This window comes from Ursus americanus, chromosome 22 (genome assembly GCF_024610735.1).
Source record: "Ursus americanus isolate L20-20 chromosome 22, mUrsAme1.1.p, whole genome shotgun sequence".
Classification (NCBI taxonomy): Eukaryota; Metazoa; Chordata; class Mammalia; order Carnivora; family Ursidae; genus Ursus; species Ursus americanus.
Genome location: NC_142148.1, coordinates 158106 through 178781, shown reverse-complemented (window position 1 = coordinate 178781; position 20676 = coordinate 158106). Strand labels below are relative to the sequence as shown.

The 20676-nt window shown below is 54.1% G+C and overlaps 1 protein-coding gene across 3 annotated transcripts in view; it reads left to right on the top strand.

Moving 5' to 3' along the window:
- The window catches only part of MYT1 (myelin transcription factor 1), a 37537-nt gene extending 28142 nt beyond the window's left edge, over positions 1–9395 (top strand). For all 3 annotated transcript variants that reach the window (XM_087853901.1, XM_045795448.2, XM_087853902.1), the window contains 5 exons: positions 3375–3596; positions 4702–4793; positions 5415–5518; positions 8585–8728; positions 9087–9395. In XM_087853901.1, coding sequence (XP_087710027.1) covers positions 3375–3596; positions 4702–4793; positions 5415–5518; positions 8585–8728; positions 9087–9227 — 703 coding nt within the window. In that variant the 3' untranslated portion in view covers positions 9228–9395. The remainder of the gene's footprint in view (positions 1–3374; positions 3597–4701; positions 4794–5414; positions 5519–8584; positions 8729–9086) is intronic.
- The last annotated feature ends 11281 nt before the right edge of the window (positions 9396–20676 follow it).

Here is a 20676-nt window from a genome sequence, read left to right as displayed (position 1 = left end):
AGGGTGTTCATGGGTATTGACACCTGCACGGCTGTGGTCTGATGGGAAAGGACAGGTGCAGGAGTCAAGAGGACAGGCTGGTTAGAGACATGAGCAGTCTTTGAATCATGTGTGTCTGCACACTCACATAGCTTTGCAGGGAGCTGGTGTGGAAAGAGGGAGCCCAGGAGGGTCACCCTGAACTGGGACCTCGACCCTGTTGTGCGGAGGAGCAAGGACATCCTGGGCCTTACGTGACCGAAGCCCTGGATACCCACTGCTGACCACCTCACTGGGTGCCTAACATGTCATCAGGGGAGTGTGTGTGAACTCTGACCCCGTGAGTGCCCCACTTGGAAGGGGTTGCATCGTTGCAAATTTATGCTTCCAGAACGGAAGTTGCCCCCTGAACCCCCACTTGCCAGTAGGGGCAAGGCTGGGCCACAGGAGCAAACAGAGTGACCCACCATTCAATTTCCCCAGGACTTTCAGAGCTGACAGTGGACAGAGCTGTGGGTCCCCTTGCCAGCTGGAGAGTGGAAGGGGGCGGCTCTGGCTGTGTTGCAGTGCCGGCCTCGGGGCTCTCTTGGTCAGGGCATAGCCAGGCAGGTGCTCAGAAAGCCCGTCTGCCCTGATTGTGTTGCCTTTGGGCCAAGCACAGTGGATGCTCACCCCTGCAGAGGGGAGCAAACTGGACCACGAGTCAGTAGGTCCTCCTTGGAGCTTCCCCCAGCTGCACCTGAACATCTGCTTGGCCACAGAGGACAGACCTGACTGACCAGCATCACACCCTTCCAAGGGGCCAGCCCCACCAGCTGTTTGGTGTAAAAGGCTGTGGCTTGTTTATTTAATTTGGTGAATGCTAACGCAAAAATGCCAAGTATGTGGATGTCAGTGTCACGAATGCAGCCCACTAAATGCTAGGGTGGAGGAAGAGCATTTACCCTTCTGAGAAGCCGTATAAACGCAAGCCGCTATGGATGTAGTGCGGGTCCTGCTGCAGGGTTACGCTAAGTGAATTGTGCTGCATTTGCAAATGATCAAGATCAGCGTTTTCAAGCTCAATCACTGGGAAAGATGGTTCCCTCCTAATGTGCTGTCGACTTTGCTTTTTAAAAAACAAGATTTTTGCAGCCAAGCGGAGACTATGACTTAGAAGCAGGTCAGCATTTAGAGGATGGAAGAAGTTCCTAATGGCTCCATGGCGGGGGGGGGGGCTGCCCATTCAACACCTCCATTTTATAGCGCCTCCTCTCCAGCCATAAACTTTAACTGTATTTATAATTGATTATCATTTTTAAACAAGTGCAGACTGCAGCAGAAAGTTTAATCGGTGCTCAGGTCCTGTGGCGTGACGGGCTTTCGTGAGCATGTGATTGTGGAGGCCTGCTGGAGGAAGAATTCCCTTTTATGACATCTTGTGTCTGTACCATTTAAGATTAAGTCATATTGGCACATTGTGGTAAATCCCTTTGACCAAAATGAAGAGTCTGTGGATGTTCCGGTGTGGGGTTAGGAGCTCCACGCCCATCGCCTGTGGAGAGCCCCCCTCCCCCGCTGTCCCCAACCACACCGGCTTCCAACAGAAGAGATGCCTCGGACCTTGGGGTCCTGGTGGCCCCACCACCGGCTCACCTGGTAGGTGCAGAAGCTGCCTGACATGGCACCCCACACACGTCTTACGTGAGGTCACCTTGCAGCTCTGAAGAGGTGGACACTGGATGTGGAGGGAAAGAAAAGCAGTGTGACCGTCCACATGTCTGAAATACCCACTATGAATAAATTCCAGGGAATCATTCCTGTTGAGGAGGGTTAGGGTTTTGCAAAGAATGTGAGTAAAAGGAGTTCAGAGTCAACTGTGTGTTGTAACCATGAAGAGCTGCCTCTCATTTGGTCTTTTGATCTTGTGCTGCCGGGTGCTCAGAAGTGCTTCGGGGTGTCCGCTGGGACCCCACAGCTGGGCGGCGTCCAGGTGTGAGGGGCAGACATAGAGCGGATCCTCCCCAAGCTCCTCGCAGGGCCCGTGGCTGTGTCTCCACTCTGGACTGATTGCGAGATGACCTTGGACCGGCTCAGTAGCCACCCTGCATGGCGGAGGCCCACATGAGTGGGACGAAGAAGAGAGAGGGACGGGCACCAAGAGAGGAGACAAGTGAGGACGGCTCCAGGCCAAGGAGGCTGGGAAGATGTCTGCAGTGGCCACCTGGGGGGCAAGGCCACAGTGTGGGGGCAACTTCTGGGCAGTGAGGCCCTGTCCCCTCACCTGCTGTGGCAGGAGCCCCAGGGCGGCCCTTGCCCTCCAGAAGACGTCCTGCCTCTGACTTCCCCACCCCAGGGGCCTCTGTCTAAACTGGGGCAATGTGTCCCTTTTCAGGGTCCTTTGTGTTTGACAGTCTGCAGCCCATAAAAAGTGGGTGAAAACAAACGGCAAATTATATGAGTCTCGTTTGCTAGAGGGAGAAAACGGAGAACTTGCAGGGCCAGGATGTCGTCCTCGGTCAGTTTTTGGTTCCGAGGTGGTCCTGAGCTCAGATCCCACGATCCTGAAATGTCGTGCTCAGAAGGCATCGCAGGGAGTTCCTGGTCCAGGTCCCTCCTGACGGCCACGAGGGCGGATGCCCAGAGCCCTGTGCAGCAGCCGGTTCTCTGTGGTGCACGGATTCCAACGGCAGCCTGAGGGGGACTCACTCTGGACCTTTCTCCAGTTACGTCACCTGTTCCTGGGGCATATGTTATTTCCTCAGGGGATTCTCTCCCTGTCCTGGAACAACCTGAGCAAAGGAAAATGCCATTCCAAGCCAGCCTCAGGCAGGAGTCTTTCTTGCATGAGCCCCGTGGCCTGGGTTCTTCCTTCCAGAACACACATTTCGGATGTGGCAATGCTGGGACATCTATGGACATCATGCCATGACAGTCTCATTCTGGGATGCTGTGGGGTGATGGAGCCCCTGCTGTCCCCACACTGCCTGGCTGCAGTGTACTTGTGTCCTTCTGTGACCCCCAGAACCCCCAGCACTGTGCTTGGTGAAATCCCCAGGGAATGGCCTCCACATTGCTGGGGTGATGTGGACGCGATGTGGCAGCAAGGTCTAGGTGTAGATCCAGAGGCCCCAGAGAGCTAGACCAGGGCCCAGGGGCATCCTAGCTCCCGTGGGGGGTGGGGAGAGGGGGCAGCTGCTGACCTTCCAGGGGTGCAGGGGGCATGAGGTTGCGGCTGGAGAGGAAGCATGATCCCTGCTGCCTTCGTGTCTGGTTGGGAAGGCTTCAGGAATCGCCTGGACAGTGGGAATTTATCCAGGAGCCTCCAGCAGTCTCAGTGTCTGGCTTGGGAGAGTCTCTGGGCTTCTCCTCCCTCCTCCAGTGCCCTGTGCTCATCTCTGACCTCTCTGTGCCAGGTGCCCTGTTCCAGGCTGTGTGGGGCTCGGTCACATCAGCGGCAAATACGCTTCCCACAGAAGTGCATCTGGCTGCCCACTGGCCGCTCGGAGGCAGAAAGAGGGTTCCCTTAATGGCTCACCCTTTTCCTGGAAGTCACTGAAGAACGAGGGGCCTACCTGCCCCACTCCGGGCTGTGATGGTTCCGGCCATGCCAACGGTAGCTTCCTCACCCACAGGAGGTAACTGCCCTGCACATTCTGTGTTTCCTTGGGACCCCAGCCTTGGGCGTGTGGGCAAGGCTCTTCAGGAAGGGCCAGACTAGAGCTCAGTTTTGGCCTATAGTTTCTCCAGGAAAAAGCAAGGCCCAGACTGATAGCTGACTGGGGGAAGCCACAGGCAATCTGTTGGGACCGGATCATGGTGTTTGTGACACATGTCACCCCATGTGGCTGCTGTCATGAGCCTCCTTCCACATCCCAGTAGAGTCCCTCCGGCAAGAGCAAGCAGAGCCCTGAGTCTGGTGTGTGCACTCTGGAAACAGGCCGCAAGCTTCTCCTAGAGGCTTTGTTATACCCCATGCCCTGCCCCTCCAGCTGGGGCCTCTTCTTTGAAGTTTGGGTCTAGGCCTCTGCCTGCTGTGGAGGGGACATGGTGACAAGAGCCCTCCCTGCTTGGGCTCTCACTTGCCCCCCCCCCCCAGTACCTGCTCCAGGGCTGGGGGGCCTTGGACCCCCATTCGCTTCCTCTGGGTGACAGGCAGTCAAGGTGTCGGCTGAGGTGCAGGGGGTTACCACACAGTCCTTCAGAAACCTTCTTTGTCTTTCTTTTGTTCTGCCCTAGTCTCTCCACCTACAAGATTAATTAGCTCATTCGTTCCACAAGCCTTTACTGGTATGTCCACTACATACCAGGCCCTGAGATAGAGCAGAGAACAAGAGCTAATTTGGGCCAAGCGGGTGGGGCACCGACTGTAAGCAAAGAAATGAGTGAGCTACCTAGGACAGCCAAAGGGGTAGATGCTGTGGGGAGAATAGCGGCAGGCAGGAGTGAGGAAGGCCTCTCTGAGAAGTGGGTAAGGAGCTGGCCCCACATCATCTGGGGATGAACCTTTAGGGCAGTGGCCCGAGCTGGGAAAGGCCTGGGCTGTTAAATAAGGAGTGTGACAGCTTGGGGGCTGGAGCCAGGGAGCAGGGGGCAAAAGGAGATGAAGGAGAAAGTTCCAAGCCAGGATCCTACCAGGCTGCCAGCCAGCGAGGACTTGGCTTTCACTATGATGTGCCATCTTGGACTGGCTCTTGGTTTGTGACTTTGGACTGGTTTTTGGTGTGTGACCTTTGCTTCCAGCTTATCTGGCTGTCCCAGAGCAACCTTTGCTGGAAAGAAGGGAAAAGTCTCAGGGGATGAGGTTCTCAGCACGAAGTTCAAGACGAGTGATGGTAAGGTGTCCCTCCTGCAGTTCGTCCAAGTGATCTCTGTGACCTGGGTGAGTGAGCAGTGCTGGCGGAAGGGGTTAGGGAGAGAGTCCCTCCTGGAGTGAGTCATGGTGGAGATAGACCTCTGACCTGAGCCGACAGGTCTCCCAGCCTCAGGTCTGAACCCCTGGTTGCCTGGAGTCTGGGTTCCTGGCCCTCAAGTGGCCTTGCTTGCTCTAACCTGGATATTGCTAAGTGTTGGCGTCAGAGAACCCTAGTGGCAGCATCAGAAGCCACGTTCTCGGGGTTTGTGGAGTTGTGAACTCAGTTTCAAGGAAGAGGGAAGCTGAGGAAATTCAGCACCACCTGGAAAACTTTCATCTTTATCTTAGCGATTAATACCTGCCGGAGAGATCCTACCCATCACCCAGGGTCAGGAGGCAAATGTAGACACATGCTACTAGTCTCCAAGACCGACTTTTCCAGCATGACATGTGGGATACGAGGTGCCCAGCATGCCAGGCCAGTTGCCTCTGCTTGGAAAGAATCCCTAGTTCCATCTAGAAAAGAGGCCTCCACTGCACCCCCACATGCTGGCCTGGGCGTAAAGCCAAGAGCCACAACCAAGGTTTCTCTCTGGAGCAGTATTGGAGAACGATGAGGAGATCAAGCAGCTGAACCAGGAGATTCATGACCTGAACGAGTCCAACTCTGAGATGGAGGCCGCCATGGTGCAGCTGCAGTCCCAGGTGGGTGGCACAGCAGCAGTCCCAGCTGCAGTCCCAGGTGGATGGCACAGCTGCAGTCCCAGGTGCAGTCCCAGGTGGGTGGCGCAGCAGCAGTCCTAGGTGCAGTCCCAGGTGGGTGGCGCAGCAGCAGTCCCAGGTGCAGTCCCAGGTGGGTGGTGCAGCAGCAGTCCCAGCTGCAGTCCCAGGAGGGTGGCACAGCAGCAGTCCCAGCTGCAGTCCCAGGTGGATGGCACAGCTGCAGTCCCAGGTGCAGTCCCAGGTGGGTGGCACAGCTGCAGTCCCAGGTGCAGTCCCAGGTGGGTGGCGCAGCAGCAGTCCCAGGTGCAGTCCCAGGTGGGTGGCACAGCTGCAGTCCCAGGTGCAGTCCCAGGTGGGTGGCACAGCTGCAGTCCCAGGTGCAGTCCCAGGTGGGTGGCACAGCTGCAGTCCCAGGTGCAGTCCCAGGTGGGTGGTGCAGCAGAAGTCCTAGGTGCAGTCCCAGGTGGGTGGCACAGCTGCAGTCTCAGGTGCAGTCCCAGGTGGATGGCGCAGCGGCAGTCCCAGGTGCAGTCCCAGGTGGGTGGCACAGCTGCAGTCTCAGGTGCAGTACCAGGTGGGTGGCGCAGCTGCAGTCCCAGCTGCAGTCCCAGGTGGGTGGCGCAGTTGCAGTCCTAGGTTGCCCACCAGCCACCTCCCCCCAACCCAAGGGGGTCCTTGTCCTCAGCCTCCTCTTCTGTGAGGCAGGAGAGCTGAGCTCGTTCAGGTCGCTGTTAGGCTGAGCTGATGGTGCAGCGCTCAGGGATGCTCAGAATAAGCCACCTGCCAGCTTTGGTAGTTCTTCCAGCAGTAGGGGTCCTGAGGTGCCCATGCTGGGGGTCCCGTCAGGGTTGGCTGTTGGCCCTGTCAGTAGGAATAGTATTACAGGGTGGGTTCTGAGGGCCTGGCTGGAGTCTGATTCTACCCCAGAACTGCCGTGTAGCAGCCTAGTGACCTGACAAACCTGCTATCAGTCTGTACTGATGTCCTTACTGGTAGAATGAGGATGATAATAGGAATCAACTCCGTGAGGTTGTTGTAAGATAAACGCATTTCTATGGGAAAGTGTCTGACCCTGAAAGAGTCACTATTGCTGTGTGGTAGGTTTACAAAGTACTGTAAGTGTATGTGTCGTATCTCTCTGATTTCCCCAAAATGAACATTGGTCATCAGAAAAAAAATGCAATGAGAGTTTTATTTTGAAAAGAAGCCCTGACTTTAGCTGCTGAGTAGGGGGCCAGAGCAGAGCTGGGGGCACAGAAGGAGTGGCTACACATAGCTCTGTCCCCTATGGCTTGGAGGGACAGAGGGACAAGGAGGTGACCCGGCCCTGCAGGATCTGAGGGCAGAAGGGACAGATGGGAAGGTGGGGAGGCCCTTTCCCAGAGGCTGCAGTGTGACATATTGGAGCCCCACGTGTCTTGTTATGCCGTTCCTTCTTCCATCAGCCAAGAGGCTTTTATGCTGACCTCCTGTGACTCGGAAGCCTAGATAAAAATAGCATCAGCCTGTAGAGATCAGGAAGGATTTTCATTCTGCCATGCATTATCTTCCCCAGGCTCACACGCAGTAGAAGCAGACTGAGTATTGGGGCATCTCTGGGTGCCGAGACACATCACTGTGCGACTGCCACCCTCTCTGTCTCTCACTGCTCTCTCTCTCCCCAAAGTAACCTTGGAGCAGCACCTCTGATTTCTCCCCTCCCCTCCCCTCCCCTCTCCCCCTTCCCCTCCCCTCTCCCCCTTCCCCTCCCCTTTCCCCTCCCCCTTCCCCTCCCCTCCCCTTTCCCCTCCCCCTTCCCCTCCCCTTTCCCCCTTCCCCTCCCCTTTCCCCCTTCCCCTCCCCCTTCCCCTCCCCCTTCCCCTCCCCCTTCCCCTCCCCTCCCCTCCCCTTTCCCCTCCCCCTTCCCCTCCCCTCCACTCCCCTCTCCCCCCTCCCCTCCCCTTTCCCCTCCTCCTCCCCCTTTCTTTCTTTCTTTTCCTTCCTTTCTTTCTTTCTTTCTTTCTTTCTTTCTTTCTTTCTTTCTTTCTTTCTTTTTACCGATTTCCACCTTTTTATTCACTAGCATCCTTTTGGACTGACTCAGAGCCCCCTTTCCCCTAGAGGGAGTTTTCAGTCCTATGCTCTGCAGAAAGGCTCAGGCAAAGAGCAGGCAGGCCCTTAACTCCTACTCAAACTGTTTTAAGCCAAAGACTTGTCACCAGGTGTGATGTTTCCCAGCCACGTGGTTGGAAGAAAGCCCTCCACCCCATCCATTGCCTCCTAAAAGGCAGCTCCCCTTTCTGCACCTAGGGGATGGCTCGGAGTTACACACATTGTGTGAGCTTGCCTCTGCCCAAGGCTCCTTTGGGATCCTGGTTGGGAACTGCCCTCCCAAGCAAGTCTCGTCCAGACTGGGCCCCAGCGCAGACTTTCCACCTTCCCCACTCTGGCTGTGAACCTCTGCATAGGGTTGTGCTGACCCTGAGCCTCACCTGTCTGCTCACCTGAGCTGATCAGAGCAGGCAGGACTGCTCATGACCGCCAGCCCTGTTGTCACTGTCACTGTGAGGGTGTGCTGGAGGAGTCAATGACTGGCTCCACTCAGCCAGGAGTTGCAGAGGGAGTAGTTGCCCGTTCTGCTTGCCTTCCACGGGGTTATTAAGGCATTTTGTCAGTCTCTCTGGTGGGGGGAAGACCCGAAAGTGGTCAGACACCCCACAAAGTGGATGCAGTAATCCCATTACAGAAAAAGAAGAAGAAACATGGTGAACTTAACTGCATAGCTGGTGCTGGGCTGGGACTTGAGATCAGGGTGCTTTGGAGTCCGTGTTCCTCCGTAGCCCTACAGGACAGATGTGGCACAGAAGGCTATGGCCCCACATAGTCCCTAGCTCAGTCAGTGCATCCCCTCCTCCGTCCAGGGACCAGGGTCCCTGCCTCTTCACCCTCTCCCAGAGAGACATGAAATGTGGCACAGTTAGCATGCTGGCTGTGTCCCAGGAGGACATGAGGGATGTGGTCCATGGGACACCCATGGCAGGAGGCATTTCCCATCTTGGTCTGGTGCAGATCTCCTCCATGGAGAAGAGCCTAAAGAACATCGAAGAGGAGAACAAGCTCATCGAGGAGCAGAATGAAGCCCTGTTTCTGGAGCTGTCGGGCCTGAGCCAGGCCCTTATCCAAAGTCTCGCCAACATCCGCCTTCCGCACATGGTAAGCAGGATGTGGCCCTGTGGGCACTCAGCTCAGCTGGTAGCTGACCCCCAGGACTCTGGGGAAGGTGAGGAGGGCAGGGCACCCCTCTGTGTCTGGGGTCCTGCCAGAAGGGCCCCGATCCAGGCGCTCTGCCCAGCAGGCTGCTGGCCGTGGCAGCTCTAGCGCTCCGGAAGGGTTGAGGAATCCACAGCAGAATACTCATGATTGTTTCAGCCCAAGGGTGCCAGCGGTGCCCCTGATAGGTGTGGGCTTGTCTCAGGGGGCGTTCTATGTTCATCCATGGATTTCTGTGGCTTCTGAAAATCATGGGGCCCATTGCATGGGTGGGGCTCGCTAACCCTGTTCTGTTCTCCAGGAGCCAATATGTGAGCAGAATTTCGATGCCTACGTGAGCACCCTCACTGACATGTATTCCAACCAGGAGTGCTACCAGAACCCCGAGAACAAGGACCTCCTGGAGAGCATCAAACGGGCTGTGAGGGGCATCCAGGTCTAGACCTCATCGTCCAGAAGCCACCCTGCCAATCGGGACACCTGGGGCACCCCGACTTGGCTCCATCGTTTACCTCCCTCGCCCTGCCCCCGCAGTGGAGATTCCCAACTCACAGTGACTAGTTGGCAGCCCAGGGCAGCCTCAGGCAGGCTTATCCAAAGGGGTGCCTGGAAATCCGTGTCCTTCTTATTACGCTTGCCAGGCTGGAGGCCTTGACCTCCCCACACGAGTGCAGGGCAAGGCACGGCATACTACAAAGTGATTTATTTTTGTTTTTTGAAAGAAATCTGAAGAGCAGCTCAAAGTCTCCAGTGGAAGCTCATGGACAAGGTTCTCAGGGAAGTTTTGGAGTTTGCAACCACAGTATTCCTTTGTCTGTCGAGGCTGGGAGGGTAGCCGTGGGCACGGGGCGGATGGTGCGTGTGACAGTGTCAGCCTGGAGCACGCGCCCCAGGGTGCGTGTCTGCTCAGTGAGGTCAATGTGGCAAGTGTGTTTTCTGTTTTCATTTAATTCATTTTTGTCTTAAGGATGGAATAAAGCACTGTTCCAGAGGGTTAGAAATAGACCTACAGCCCATGGTCCCCTTGAGGACTGTAACCTGGGATGCCCCTGGACGTTCCACATGAAAGCACCTCACATATCTAGGGGTGGCTGGCACCCCCTGCCTGCACAGACGTGTACAGCTCGGGGTCACGCCCCCTCTTGGGGCTGCAGCCGACAGATCCAGGTCTGGGTCAGGGCCAGGGTCTCTGGTTCTCTGTGTGTCCACCCGTGCCGGTGACCTGTCACTGCCGCATTGCCCGGGTCACGGCCGAGCTCGACTGAGGTGGGGACGGCGTCAGCAAAGTCAGGGGATAAATTCCTAATTCGGAGACCACCAAGATTCATTTCTTTTTAGATCCACTCAAGATGCGAAAAAAATTTTAATAGAAAGTGTTAAACACAATGTTCCTAACATGTAAATAGAGTCCAAATCGATTGTGACTACAATTCCAAGTTAGTATTTAAACGTAGAGAAATTGCACTTCCTGGAAGAAATAAAAAAGTAGTTAGTTTAATTATTCTGTAAATTATTTAATTTTGTCAAGATGTAAGTATATTCACAACCTCTTATGTTAACATTTGCTATTTATTTAACATTTTTATTTATTAATTTTGTACTATTTCAACCAGACCCCACACCAGGACACCATGAGAGGGAAATCAATGAAATCAAAGCAAAATTAACTATTGGACTATGAGATAGGCCACAAAAAAAATCTTGCTGTAACTTCTTTATATAGAAGTCTTCTTATAATTTTGATGCAACCAACTTATTTTTTATATATTTTGTTATTTATTCTTTTAATAATGGAATTTCTAAAAAAGTATTTTGTAACTGAGGAATTTTGATAATTTGGGGATATTTTTCCCTGGGTCCAATGGAAAGAAAGACTTTTGGTTTTCTTTACCCCTTTGGTTCCTTTTGTTTCAGGCACAGACAACGGCCAACAGAATTCTGTAGTTATTATTTATTTAAGTGTAGCGCAGCCGTGTGTGCTCTGGTGTGATCCTCGTGTTGCGTCTGTGTGCTGGTTCTTGATGGCTGAGTCGCGCTGCTGTGAAGGACTGCTGGCCACAGGCAGCACTGAGCAGTCCCCTCTCCCAGGCTCCCTGTCCCTCTGACAGCTCCGATACTGTGATCCCCTTCCTCAGGAAACGCGTGGAACCCACAGCACAGCACTTCTCGGTGTGTTTGCAGGGTGATTTCCTAATAAAAGTCCACTCTGACTGTGCACGGGAGCGGTGTGTGCTGTGACGCCGGCCTCTGTCACCTTCTTGGGGACTCTTCCATCTGGGTCTCTTCTTGATACCACATTTGGAACCAGCAACTTTCCCCCAAGGTGTGGTTCTAGGAGATCTAAGTCACGGTGCCCTGCCCCCTCCCACGTGACTGAGCACGTGCAACGCACCACTTTCTCTTGGGCTCAGAGAGAAGTCTTCCTGTTGGGGTTGTCCAACCAGGTAGGGTCGTGGGGGGGTGGGGTTGCAGGGTGGAATGGGGGTTGCCACAGTCTATCTCTTCTGGCCATAAGGAGACAGTTTGGACATTCTGGAGGGAGGCAGAGCTGAGAAATGGAGAGATTATGGTGGAAGTGGAGGGAGGATGAGAGGACGCTGATCCTTTCAGAGCTCCTGGATCCAGCCATACCTGAAGGTCATCCACCCTTGCACTTCCCAGTTATGTGGGGCAATGCACTCCTCCTCTCCTCCTCCTCTTCTTCATCCTCCCCGCCCCCTCCACTTCTTCTTTTCCTTGTTGCTTAAGCTCTTCTGTTTGGCTTTTTGGCTCTGCAGTGGCAGCCCACTATTTCCACGCGTTAGTGTTGGCTGTAACTCCAGCTCTCCCAGGGTGAGACTTAGGTTTGGGGTTTCTGACCTGACTTCGGTTTGGATATTTGATGTGATCTGTCCACCGCTTTTGACCTCCCTGGGAATCTGGCCCCAAAGGCCAAACTGGAGCTACCATCTGACCTGACAAAGGAAAATTCTTAGACATTCTGACCTCATTTCCAAACCCTGTCCGAGTCAGGGGGCATCTGGTGTGTTTGTGGGGGCAGCTGACCGTTAGGAAAGCTGCCCATGAGCCTTCATTGCACCCCAGACCCACCTCCCCACCCCTGCTTCCCACTGTCTTTGCCTCTCTCGGGCCTCTTAGTGTCTACATGTGCAGGCTTCTGAAGCCTGGTCTCTTCCCTTCTGGAAACTTCTACGGCTCCCTCCTCCCCTCCTCCACTGGGCCCTCTTCTCATCTGCCTATGGCCCCTTCCTGGTTTCTGCCCCACCCTGCCCTGTCCCTGTGGATGCCCCTCAGGGGATGCCCCAGTCCATATCCTGGCCTCCCTCCTTCCCTGAATCGACATCCCTACAGCTCATGTCTGCCACCTGCAGAGAACTCCCACACTGTTTCCTAAGCCTGCTTTTCCCGGTTCTAGCACTTTCTGGGACTCCACTTGGACATCCCACAGGCCACAGGACATATACCCAGGCGACCACATTAGCCCACTGGCTGCTCCCAGCCTGACCGTCCCTGGGCCCAGCAAGATACCAGCCGTCATCCAGCTGAAGAGATCATGGCCACATGCAAGCTACATAGAGGAGCCAGCACATGGATGCTGATGTCACCACGGAACACCAACTAGGTCGTGTGTGCTGCCCAGACAGGGCCACCCGTGGGTGCTGGCCTAACGAGGGCAGTGTGTGATTTGAGGAAAAACAGGCGGTTCTTTGGATTACATGTCTAGCTGTGCAGGGATGCATGTATTATGGCACCAGCCATGCCCTGTCCACCATAGGGGACAGTGTGGACACCGTGACTGCTGAGCTCCAAGGGAGCCCCTCCCAGTAACTGAGGTGTCTGCTTGGGCTGGTTCTGGCTCTTGAGGGCTGGCCACTCCCTGCAGCAGCTTCTTGAGCCAGTATAGGTCTTAGGGGCACACCGGGAGCCCCACAGAATTGGAGGAGCTGGTACAGTCTCAGCCCTGTGGCGCCATCCCCAGTCCGCCACTTCCAGGATGAGGGGTCTAGGGGGAGGGGCAGGGAAGCCCACAGAGCCACCCTGCTTCCCACATGGGATCCTGGGAGTGGATGTAGAGGAGGAAAGTACAGCTTCCTCCCCAGCACCCTGCCAGCAAACATCCCCTCATTAGACCCACCCATCGCTGCTCCTAGGGTGCCTTCTGCCAAATTGGACACATTTCTGCCCGTGTCTTTCACACACTGTCAAAAATGTTTTCCTTGTATTTAATTCTGTCGTGGTTCTCTCTGTAGAAGTTGTCAAAACAGCAAAGGAGAAACCTGGTGCTGTTTATGTTAAGACGATAAGGAATCCACCCAGGCCCACCTGCTGTACTGTGAAGACCAAGCAGAAGTGCTTGTAAGTCCCACACCATCCCCCCCAGCCGCTGCTTGAGACGCAAGCAGAGGTTGATAACCCAAGAGCCTATCAGGCACCAAATCTGGAAGGGCTCGGTCAGTCACAGCTGAGTCACCCCACACCAAACCCTACCTGGCTCAGCCCCGAGCAAGTACAGGAGAGAAGCGATGACAAGCCCACCTCTCAACACTGTGGTGCAGGACTGTCCCCATCATACGGACCAGGAGACTGAGGCCCAGGAGGCTGCTCGGGGTCACACAGGGATTGGCTATGCAGCCAGGATTGACACCAGGCCTCTGGCCCTGGGGCTTGTCCTCCTCAGGAAGAGGAACGGGTGCCAGCCCAGCTGAGCCCCATGGAGAGGTCAGACCCAGTGGGCACGGAGGAGCCAGAGGAGAAGGCAGGAGGCACCAGGAAGAATCTGTCCAGGCTCAGTGTGGACAGACAGGTCTCCCAGTCTTGGGACAGCTGGCCTGGCAGACCCCACTGCCTTCTGGGGGGCTCTGACCCTTCCCTAAGGTGGCCGGGACCAGACACAGACTGAAGGTTCATCTAGGCGAGGGCAGGTTCTCCAGCGACCCTCCGGCTCCTCCTGCCTGCAGGGCTGAGCAGGGTGGACCACGTCCCTGCACTGGCCTCTCCTTGCCCCCATCAGCTGGTCTGGGCTGCCCGGCTGATTCTCTGTCACTAGAGCTGGCCAGGGGTTTCCCACAGGACAGTTAGGCTTGTCCAGGATCCCTATTCTAGGCTCCTAAAGGCAGTTTCTCCCCCTGCACACATTTTTAGTCAGTAACAGAAAGGGCTAAGACGTGGTCCTTGTACTGGGATCGCGGCCTCCAGGACATTCCTGATCATTCCCTAGTCACCACCGCACTTGTACGCTCATGCTGTTCCCAGAGGGTATGATAGCTAGCTGCCTGGCCCCATCCCAGGTGCTGTCCCTCCGTGTGATTTCTGCCAAGCTCACGTCTGAGGTGGGGCCTGAAAGCAGGTCTGGGATCACTGGGAGAGACCCTCAAGCACATTTCCTTCCTGTAGTGCTGAATCTGGGGAGGGGCTTTCTGGGGTTTAGAACTCTGGGAGAGACCCCAAGGGACATTTCCTTCTTGCAGTGCTGGGGAAGCCTTTCTGGGGTTTGGAACCCTTTGACATTGTTTGAGAAATCATGTGTGCATGTGTGGGGGAGGGGGGTCTTTTTCCTGATGCACAGCCTTCCCACAATCTTGAGCAGTGGGGAAACTTCCTGACTCATAGTCCCCAAGAGTCCTATGAATATGACATTCATAATGGCCATAGGCTGGAGACTACCGTTGGCACTGACTAGGCCCTGGGAAGTTGACTCTCTGTGCTGCAGTTTCCTTATCAGTACTGAAAGAGGGGGCATCTGAAGAAGTAGGGCATGTGCGTTCGCCGCAGTGGAGACCGGGTCATTCTGAAACAGTCGAATGCCCCCACTCTCCACCAGCTCAGAGTCCCTGGGAAGCTGCCTCAGAGGCATCCGTGAGAGGGGCCTGTGATGATGCTGGTCCGCTTCAGGCCTCAAGGCCCACTCCATGCCTATAGAACCCTGCCCCAGACACTAACCACTCCCCCCCCCAACCATGTGGGGGTGTCCTGGGGCAACTTCCAACAGTATCATGATGCCCGAGGGGCCAGTGGTATGGGCGGACGGGCTAATGCAGCTGCCCTGCTCGTTGAGGCCCTCAGTCAGGACTGGTGACCTTCAGACATTGTTCAAGCACTCACACCCTTTCCATGGAGGGTCACACAGAGCCGCTGTGCTGTTCTGGCTAAGGGTGAGGGTCAGAGCTGGTGCGGCCCAAGGGAAAGGCCCAGCACGTTTGGGCAGCTCCAGACAGATGTTCCCTGAGAGAGTCTCTAGCCACCTCCCTCACCAGCCACGTACAGAGCCTACGAAACCACGTGGAGGAATCAGCCAAGTATGGGATGTGTGCTCTGTAGGGTTGGGCGGGGGGCAGGAAATGTGTCTGCAAGGGGTGGCTGCATGGACGAGAGTTGGGGTACTGGGCAATTCCCCTTTGTGGGGGCTCCTGGTTTCAGACACAGCTCTTTCCGTCTGAGTCAGGGGCCGTCTCACAGCTGGGGACCTTGGGCAGGTCATTTCTAGCTTCTGTGCTTTGGTTCCCTTCTCTGTAGAGGGGTCCACAACACATGCTACTGAAGGAGGGAGGGAGAGACGGTGGAAAGTGTGGGCCCAGGCCCCAGGTCAGGCACTAACCCCCAATACTCTGAGGAACCCTTGAACTCACCTCCCCTTCCCTGCATCTCCCCATTTATGTCAGCCACCACTCCCAGCTCCAAGGTCTGCCTCTGGGGGGTTGCCAAGCCACCTTACATGTGACCACAGCTGCCAGGTAAGGTCTGGGTTTGTAGGCACCAGCCAGGGCCCTCCTGTTTGCACCCCCGAGTCTAGGTGCCTGAGGAGTGAGTACATCTGTTCCCAGCTCTGCTAGCAACTGGTCTGGCCCACCAACAGCTGCATTCCAAAAGTTCCAGAGTCTGGTCTTCCCAGACTGGCCTCCCTTCTCCAAGGCTGCTGCCCACTCATGCTCTCCCCTCAAGCCTTTCCTCTTGTAAGTTATAAGCTAGGGAGGAGAGTCTGAGGGGCTGGCAAAGGGGGAGGGGACCCTTGAACCCTAGGACTCACAACTTTAGAAACGTGGGGGTGGCTCAGTTGGGTAAGCGTCCGACTCTTGGTTTCGGCTCAGGTCGTGATCTCAGGGTGGTGAGACTGAGCCCTGAGTCAAGCCTGCTTAAGATTCTCTCTCTCCCTCTCCCTCTGCCCCTCCCCTCTCTCTATTTCTAAAAAAAGAAATGTGGGTGTCAGCTCCTCAGGGTGCTTCCATCCCAGGGACACTGACCCTGTGGGCAGGCCTCTGAACCCTGGTCTGACACTACTTCTTTGTGTCATATATGGAGAAAACTCAGACACACAAACAGGAAGTGGGCTGGGGAGGGGATTTATTTTGTGGAATTGGCTCACTCAGTTGTGGTGGCTAAATCTGAAATCTGCAGAGCATGGGGCAGGCTGGAGACCCCGGGAGAACTGATGTTGCAGTCTGGTGTCCAAGGCTGTCGGAGGCAGAATTCCTCCTTCCCTGGGGTATGTTAGGGCCTCAAGTGCTTGGATAAGACCCCCGCACATTATAGAGGGTTAATTTGCTTCACTCAATGCTTGCTGATTTAAACGTTAAGCACATCTAAAAACCACCCCCGGAGTAACATCTAGACCGGTGTTTGACCAACACCTGGGTACCATAGCTTAGCCAAGCGGACACATAAAATCAGCCATCACAGACCTCTTCCCTGTGCCCATGCATTACTAACTTTTTATTCAAGTGGTTTGTTTTAAGACAAGAAATTATTTTTTGGACTCCCTTCTCAATCATTTTGTAATACAAACACACTGGCGTTCGCCAATGCTTCCAGATCACGGCAAACTGCGCTCACCTGCAGAGCAGGGAAGTGCGAGGCACGTCTGCGAACTGGTTAGTACCACATCCGGGCTGCAAAAGGGTTATGAGGAGGAAGAACTGTTTCTTCCCTTTTTGGTGGACGGTTTGGAGCCTCTCAACGCAACAGCGGCGCAGGGGCGACGCCTCGTGGTCAGTGTGGTCTTGTAACCCGCGTCCTCCTCTGGATCCTTTGTAACATCTCTTTGTTCTCTGGGGGTTTCAAACTTTTTCTCTTCATCATTGGTTTTTAGCAATTTGATTCTATTGTGCCGTGGTACTTTTCTTCACGTTCCTGTGCTTGGGCTCATTGAGGGTTAGAGTTTTTATCAAATTGGGAAAGATTCCAGCATTTTCTCCATTATTTCCTTCTGTCCCAGCTTGTGTCCCTTCTTTCTGGGAAGGTCATTACATGCGTGTCAGGCCACACGAGGTTGCCCCACAGGTGCCATTGATGCTGTTAGTTTATTCTCTTCTCTCTTCACATTTTATTTGGGATAGTTACTACGGCTGTGTCTCCAACCCTTCAGCAACATCCAATCTGCTGCTCATACCATCCACTGTATTTCCAACTCAGAATTGTAATTTTATTTCTGGAAGTTATATTTGGGTCTCTTTATGTAACCTCTGTGTCTGCACTTGACTCCTTGTTACACCTCCTTACTTTATATTTCTGACAATTTTAGATTGGATGCCAGACATTGTGAATTTTACCTTGTTGAGTGTCCGGTGTTCTGTATAGATATTCTTGACCTTTGCTCTGGGACACGGTGGCCAGGAAACATTTTGATCTTTCAGATCTTTCTCTGATGAGTTAGGTGGGGTCTGAGCAGTGACCAGTCTGGGGGGACCTATGACTCACTTTTGAGGCAAGACCCTCGTGCGTGCTCTTCCCACTGTTCATGAACCAAGAGATTTTCCTGGTGTGGCTGCTGGCAACCGACGCCACTCTCTGCCTCGTGCTACCATGGGCAGTGTGACCTCTAGCCCTTTTGGACAGTTCTTTCCCTAGCCTTGGGTTGTTTCTGCACACACGTGTGCTGATTAGTTCTCTGCTGAACGCTTGAGGGCGAGCTGCTGCAGGTTCCCAAGTCCTCTCTGTAACTTTCTCCCCACCTGTACTCTGCCCTGGGACCTCTAGACACTTGGTTTCCCTACACTCTCAGTTTTATCTTCTCAACTCAGGGAGTCCTCCAGGCTCTGCGTGGGATGCCCTTCCCGCCCTGCAGCCTGAAGACACTCGCAGTGGTGAGATGAGGCAGCTGTAAGGGCTCAGCCCGTTGGTTTCTCGTCTCTCAGAAGTCACTGAGCTTTGTTGCACAATGCCCAGGTTCTGAGAACTGTTGCTTCACATATTACTCCATTTCTTGGCTGTCTCAGGCATGAGAGCAAGTCCAGTCCATTTTGGTCAGAGTTTCAGAGTTTCTTGGCACATTTCAGTTAGAGATGAGGAAAAAAATGCTGGAGATGAATAGTGGTGATGGTTGCACAACAATGAGAAATGTACTTAATGCCATTGAACTGTACACTTAAAAATGGCTAAAATGGTAAATTCTATGTCTTAAAAATAGTTAAAATGGTAAATTTTATGTTATCTACATATTACTACAATAAAAACATTTTTAAAGGGCTACTTTAATTGAAAGGAAGTCTTCATATTGCACTTTGAAGATAGCAACACAGCCACTGCATGCGGCTCCAGCCACAAGTGCCCAGGTACACCCTGACCTCAGGCCTCTACATGACCTTCCCTGTGCCTGGGGACTCCTCCTCCAGATATGCCAACCACAAGCAGCCCACACACACCCAACCCAAGCCCTCACCCTTCAGTAATCCTTCCCAACACCTGCTAGAGACACCTCCAGCCATCCACGGTGTGCATCCCACCACGGAACAAGAAGTACAAGCTCGTCCGCATCTGGCAGCCTCTGGCAGGGTGCTGGTACCTCCATTTGACAGATGGGGAAACACTGAGGGGACTGCTTGCTGTTAGGAAGCAGGGTCATCTCAATACGTGATGTCTGTTAGGAGGGCAGGGGAGAGAGGCTCACCTGTAACAGTGAAGGAGCAGGGGTTGCTGCTATTGGCTAGGAGACAGAGTGTCTGAGATTCTGTGGATGACTCAGGGACCTTGTTTTGGTCTGTGCTTGGGCACGATTATGACTTTTTTTTTTTTAAGATTTTATTTATTTGACAGAGAGAGAGACTGCCAGCAAGAGAGGGAACACAAGCAGGGGGAGTGGGAGAGGAAGAAGCAGGCTCCCAGCAGAGGAGCCTGATGTGGGGCTCAATCCCAGAACTCTGGGATCATGCCCTGAGCCGAAGGCAGACGCTTAACAACACAGCCACCCAGGCGCCCCACGATTATGACGTTTTGTCTCTCACTGTATCACAATGCAGTGCCTCTGCAAGACTGCCCATATCCAACAGGAGAACCATGGTGTTGGTGTGAGCGCCAGGCCAGCTCCCAATGTCAGAGACTGCCTTTCTCATCCTCAGAGATCATTTTAGGATCTACGTCATGGAAATAACCCATGTAAAGTGCTTACTGTGACACTCTACAAAGATTAATACTGATAGGTATAGAGATGGTGGAGCTGACAGGGAGGTGGGTGGGGGATAACCTCGGAGAGCCAAGCACATGGGTCTTAAGGGAAGGTCTAGAGGACCGATGTGATCAGACCGTGCTTTAGGAAAACCACTTGGCAGAGCCCAGGGAGGGAGCGTAGTGAGAGGGTATGTAGGAGGTCAGTGAAGACATTATCCTGGTAAGAGGTGAGGGGTACAGGGACAGGACAAGGTGAAGTATATGGAGGGTGTAGACAGTGGGGAGAGGGTCAAGGATGGCTCTAGGATCTCTGTAATTTGAAACTGTCACAGATGACCAAAGGTATGCAGTAGAAAGGACTCTGAGAGTGAGTGTCAAGGTCATGAGATTGGTGGCAAGTCCTCTCCTCCACAGCAGCAGGGCTATAGCTGCTGTATAGATGGGGTGGCTTCTAAGACTGTGTCCAAAGAAAGGGTTCTGCTGTTAAAAGCTCATTTGGAAAACCACAGGTGAGGTTGGGCTGAAGTGAAAGGAGGAGTAGGGTAGAATTTCACAGAAGTGACCGGGTAGGCTGTGCAGGCAGTTCACAAAAGGGACATGGTAGGCAGGTGGCAGAAGAGGACAGGTCCCAGGGTGACTGGGGCTGGCGAGGGGAGGCAGCGTTGAGGACCTGGACAGAGAGCCACAAGGTCACTTTTGGGATGCGGGATGACCCTCACTGATGTCCAGCAAAGGTATCTCAGATTGTTCTCACATGGAGGGCAGCCTGTGCAGGGGCCATGGGCCTGGTCAACATCTAAAGCATGATGCTGGCGAGCACAACTTCCCTGCTCTGAGACTGGGTCCAACTTCAGCCCTCAGGGGCTCGGCCTCCTACGTGGTGTCCCACAAGCCACAGAAGCTTAGGTTGGTCTGCTTCACTAGGACAAACAAAGCAGACACACCCTTGCTCTGCACTCTCTGTGTGGGACACACATGTGGGTGCACACACACCCTGGCTCCTGCAGGACTGTGGGGTCTGCAGCCACATCCTCTTGTCAGCCAGCACATGACCCACCCAGCAGCGTTCTCCTCCTAGAGGCGGCGTTCTTCTCCTTCCTCCTGTGCAGTTAGGAAGTTCGTATCATAATGGTCCTTGTTATAGTATTCCTATTCCTATTATTCAAAAATAGTTCTCTTTGCCTCGTAGGACCCAGAGAAATTGTTACTAGTCTGCCCCCTTGCCAAAACTCCATCATCCTCTAGGAACAGAAACCTTGAGAATCCACGATGCTGGGTCTTTGTGTCATCTGAGACGTCTCCAGTTGTCTGTTATGGAGACTACTGTGCACAGCAGCTCCACAATATGGGAATTTATGGGTTCACGGTTCACTTTGTGGGACAGAGCTTAGATGGGGTCTATTCCAACTCCGTGTTTCCCCGCTGAGGCCCAGAAAAGAGGTGAAGGGTCTGCCCAGATGCAGGTGTTGGAGGTGGCAGCCTGCTGAAGCTGAGCAGAGGTGGCAGGGCTGCTT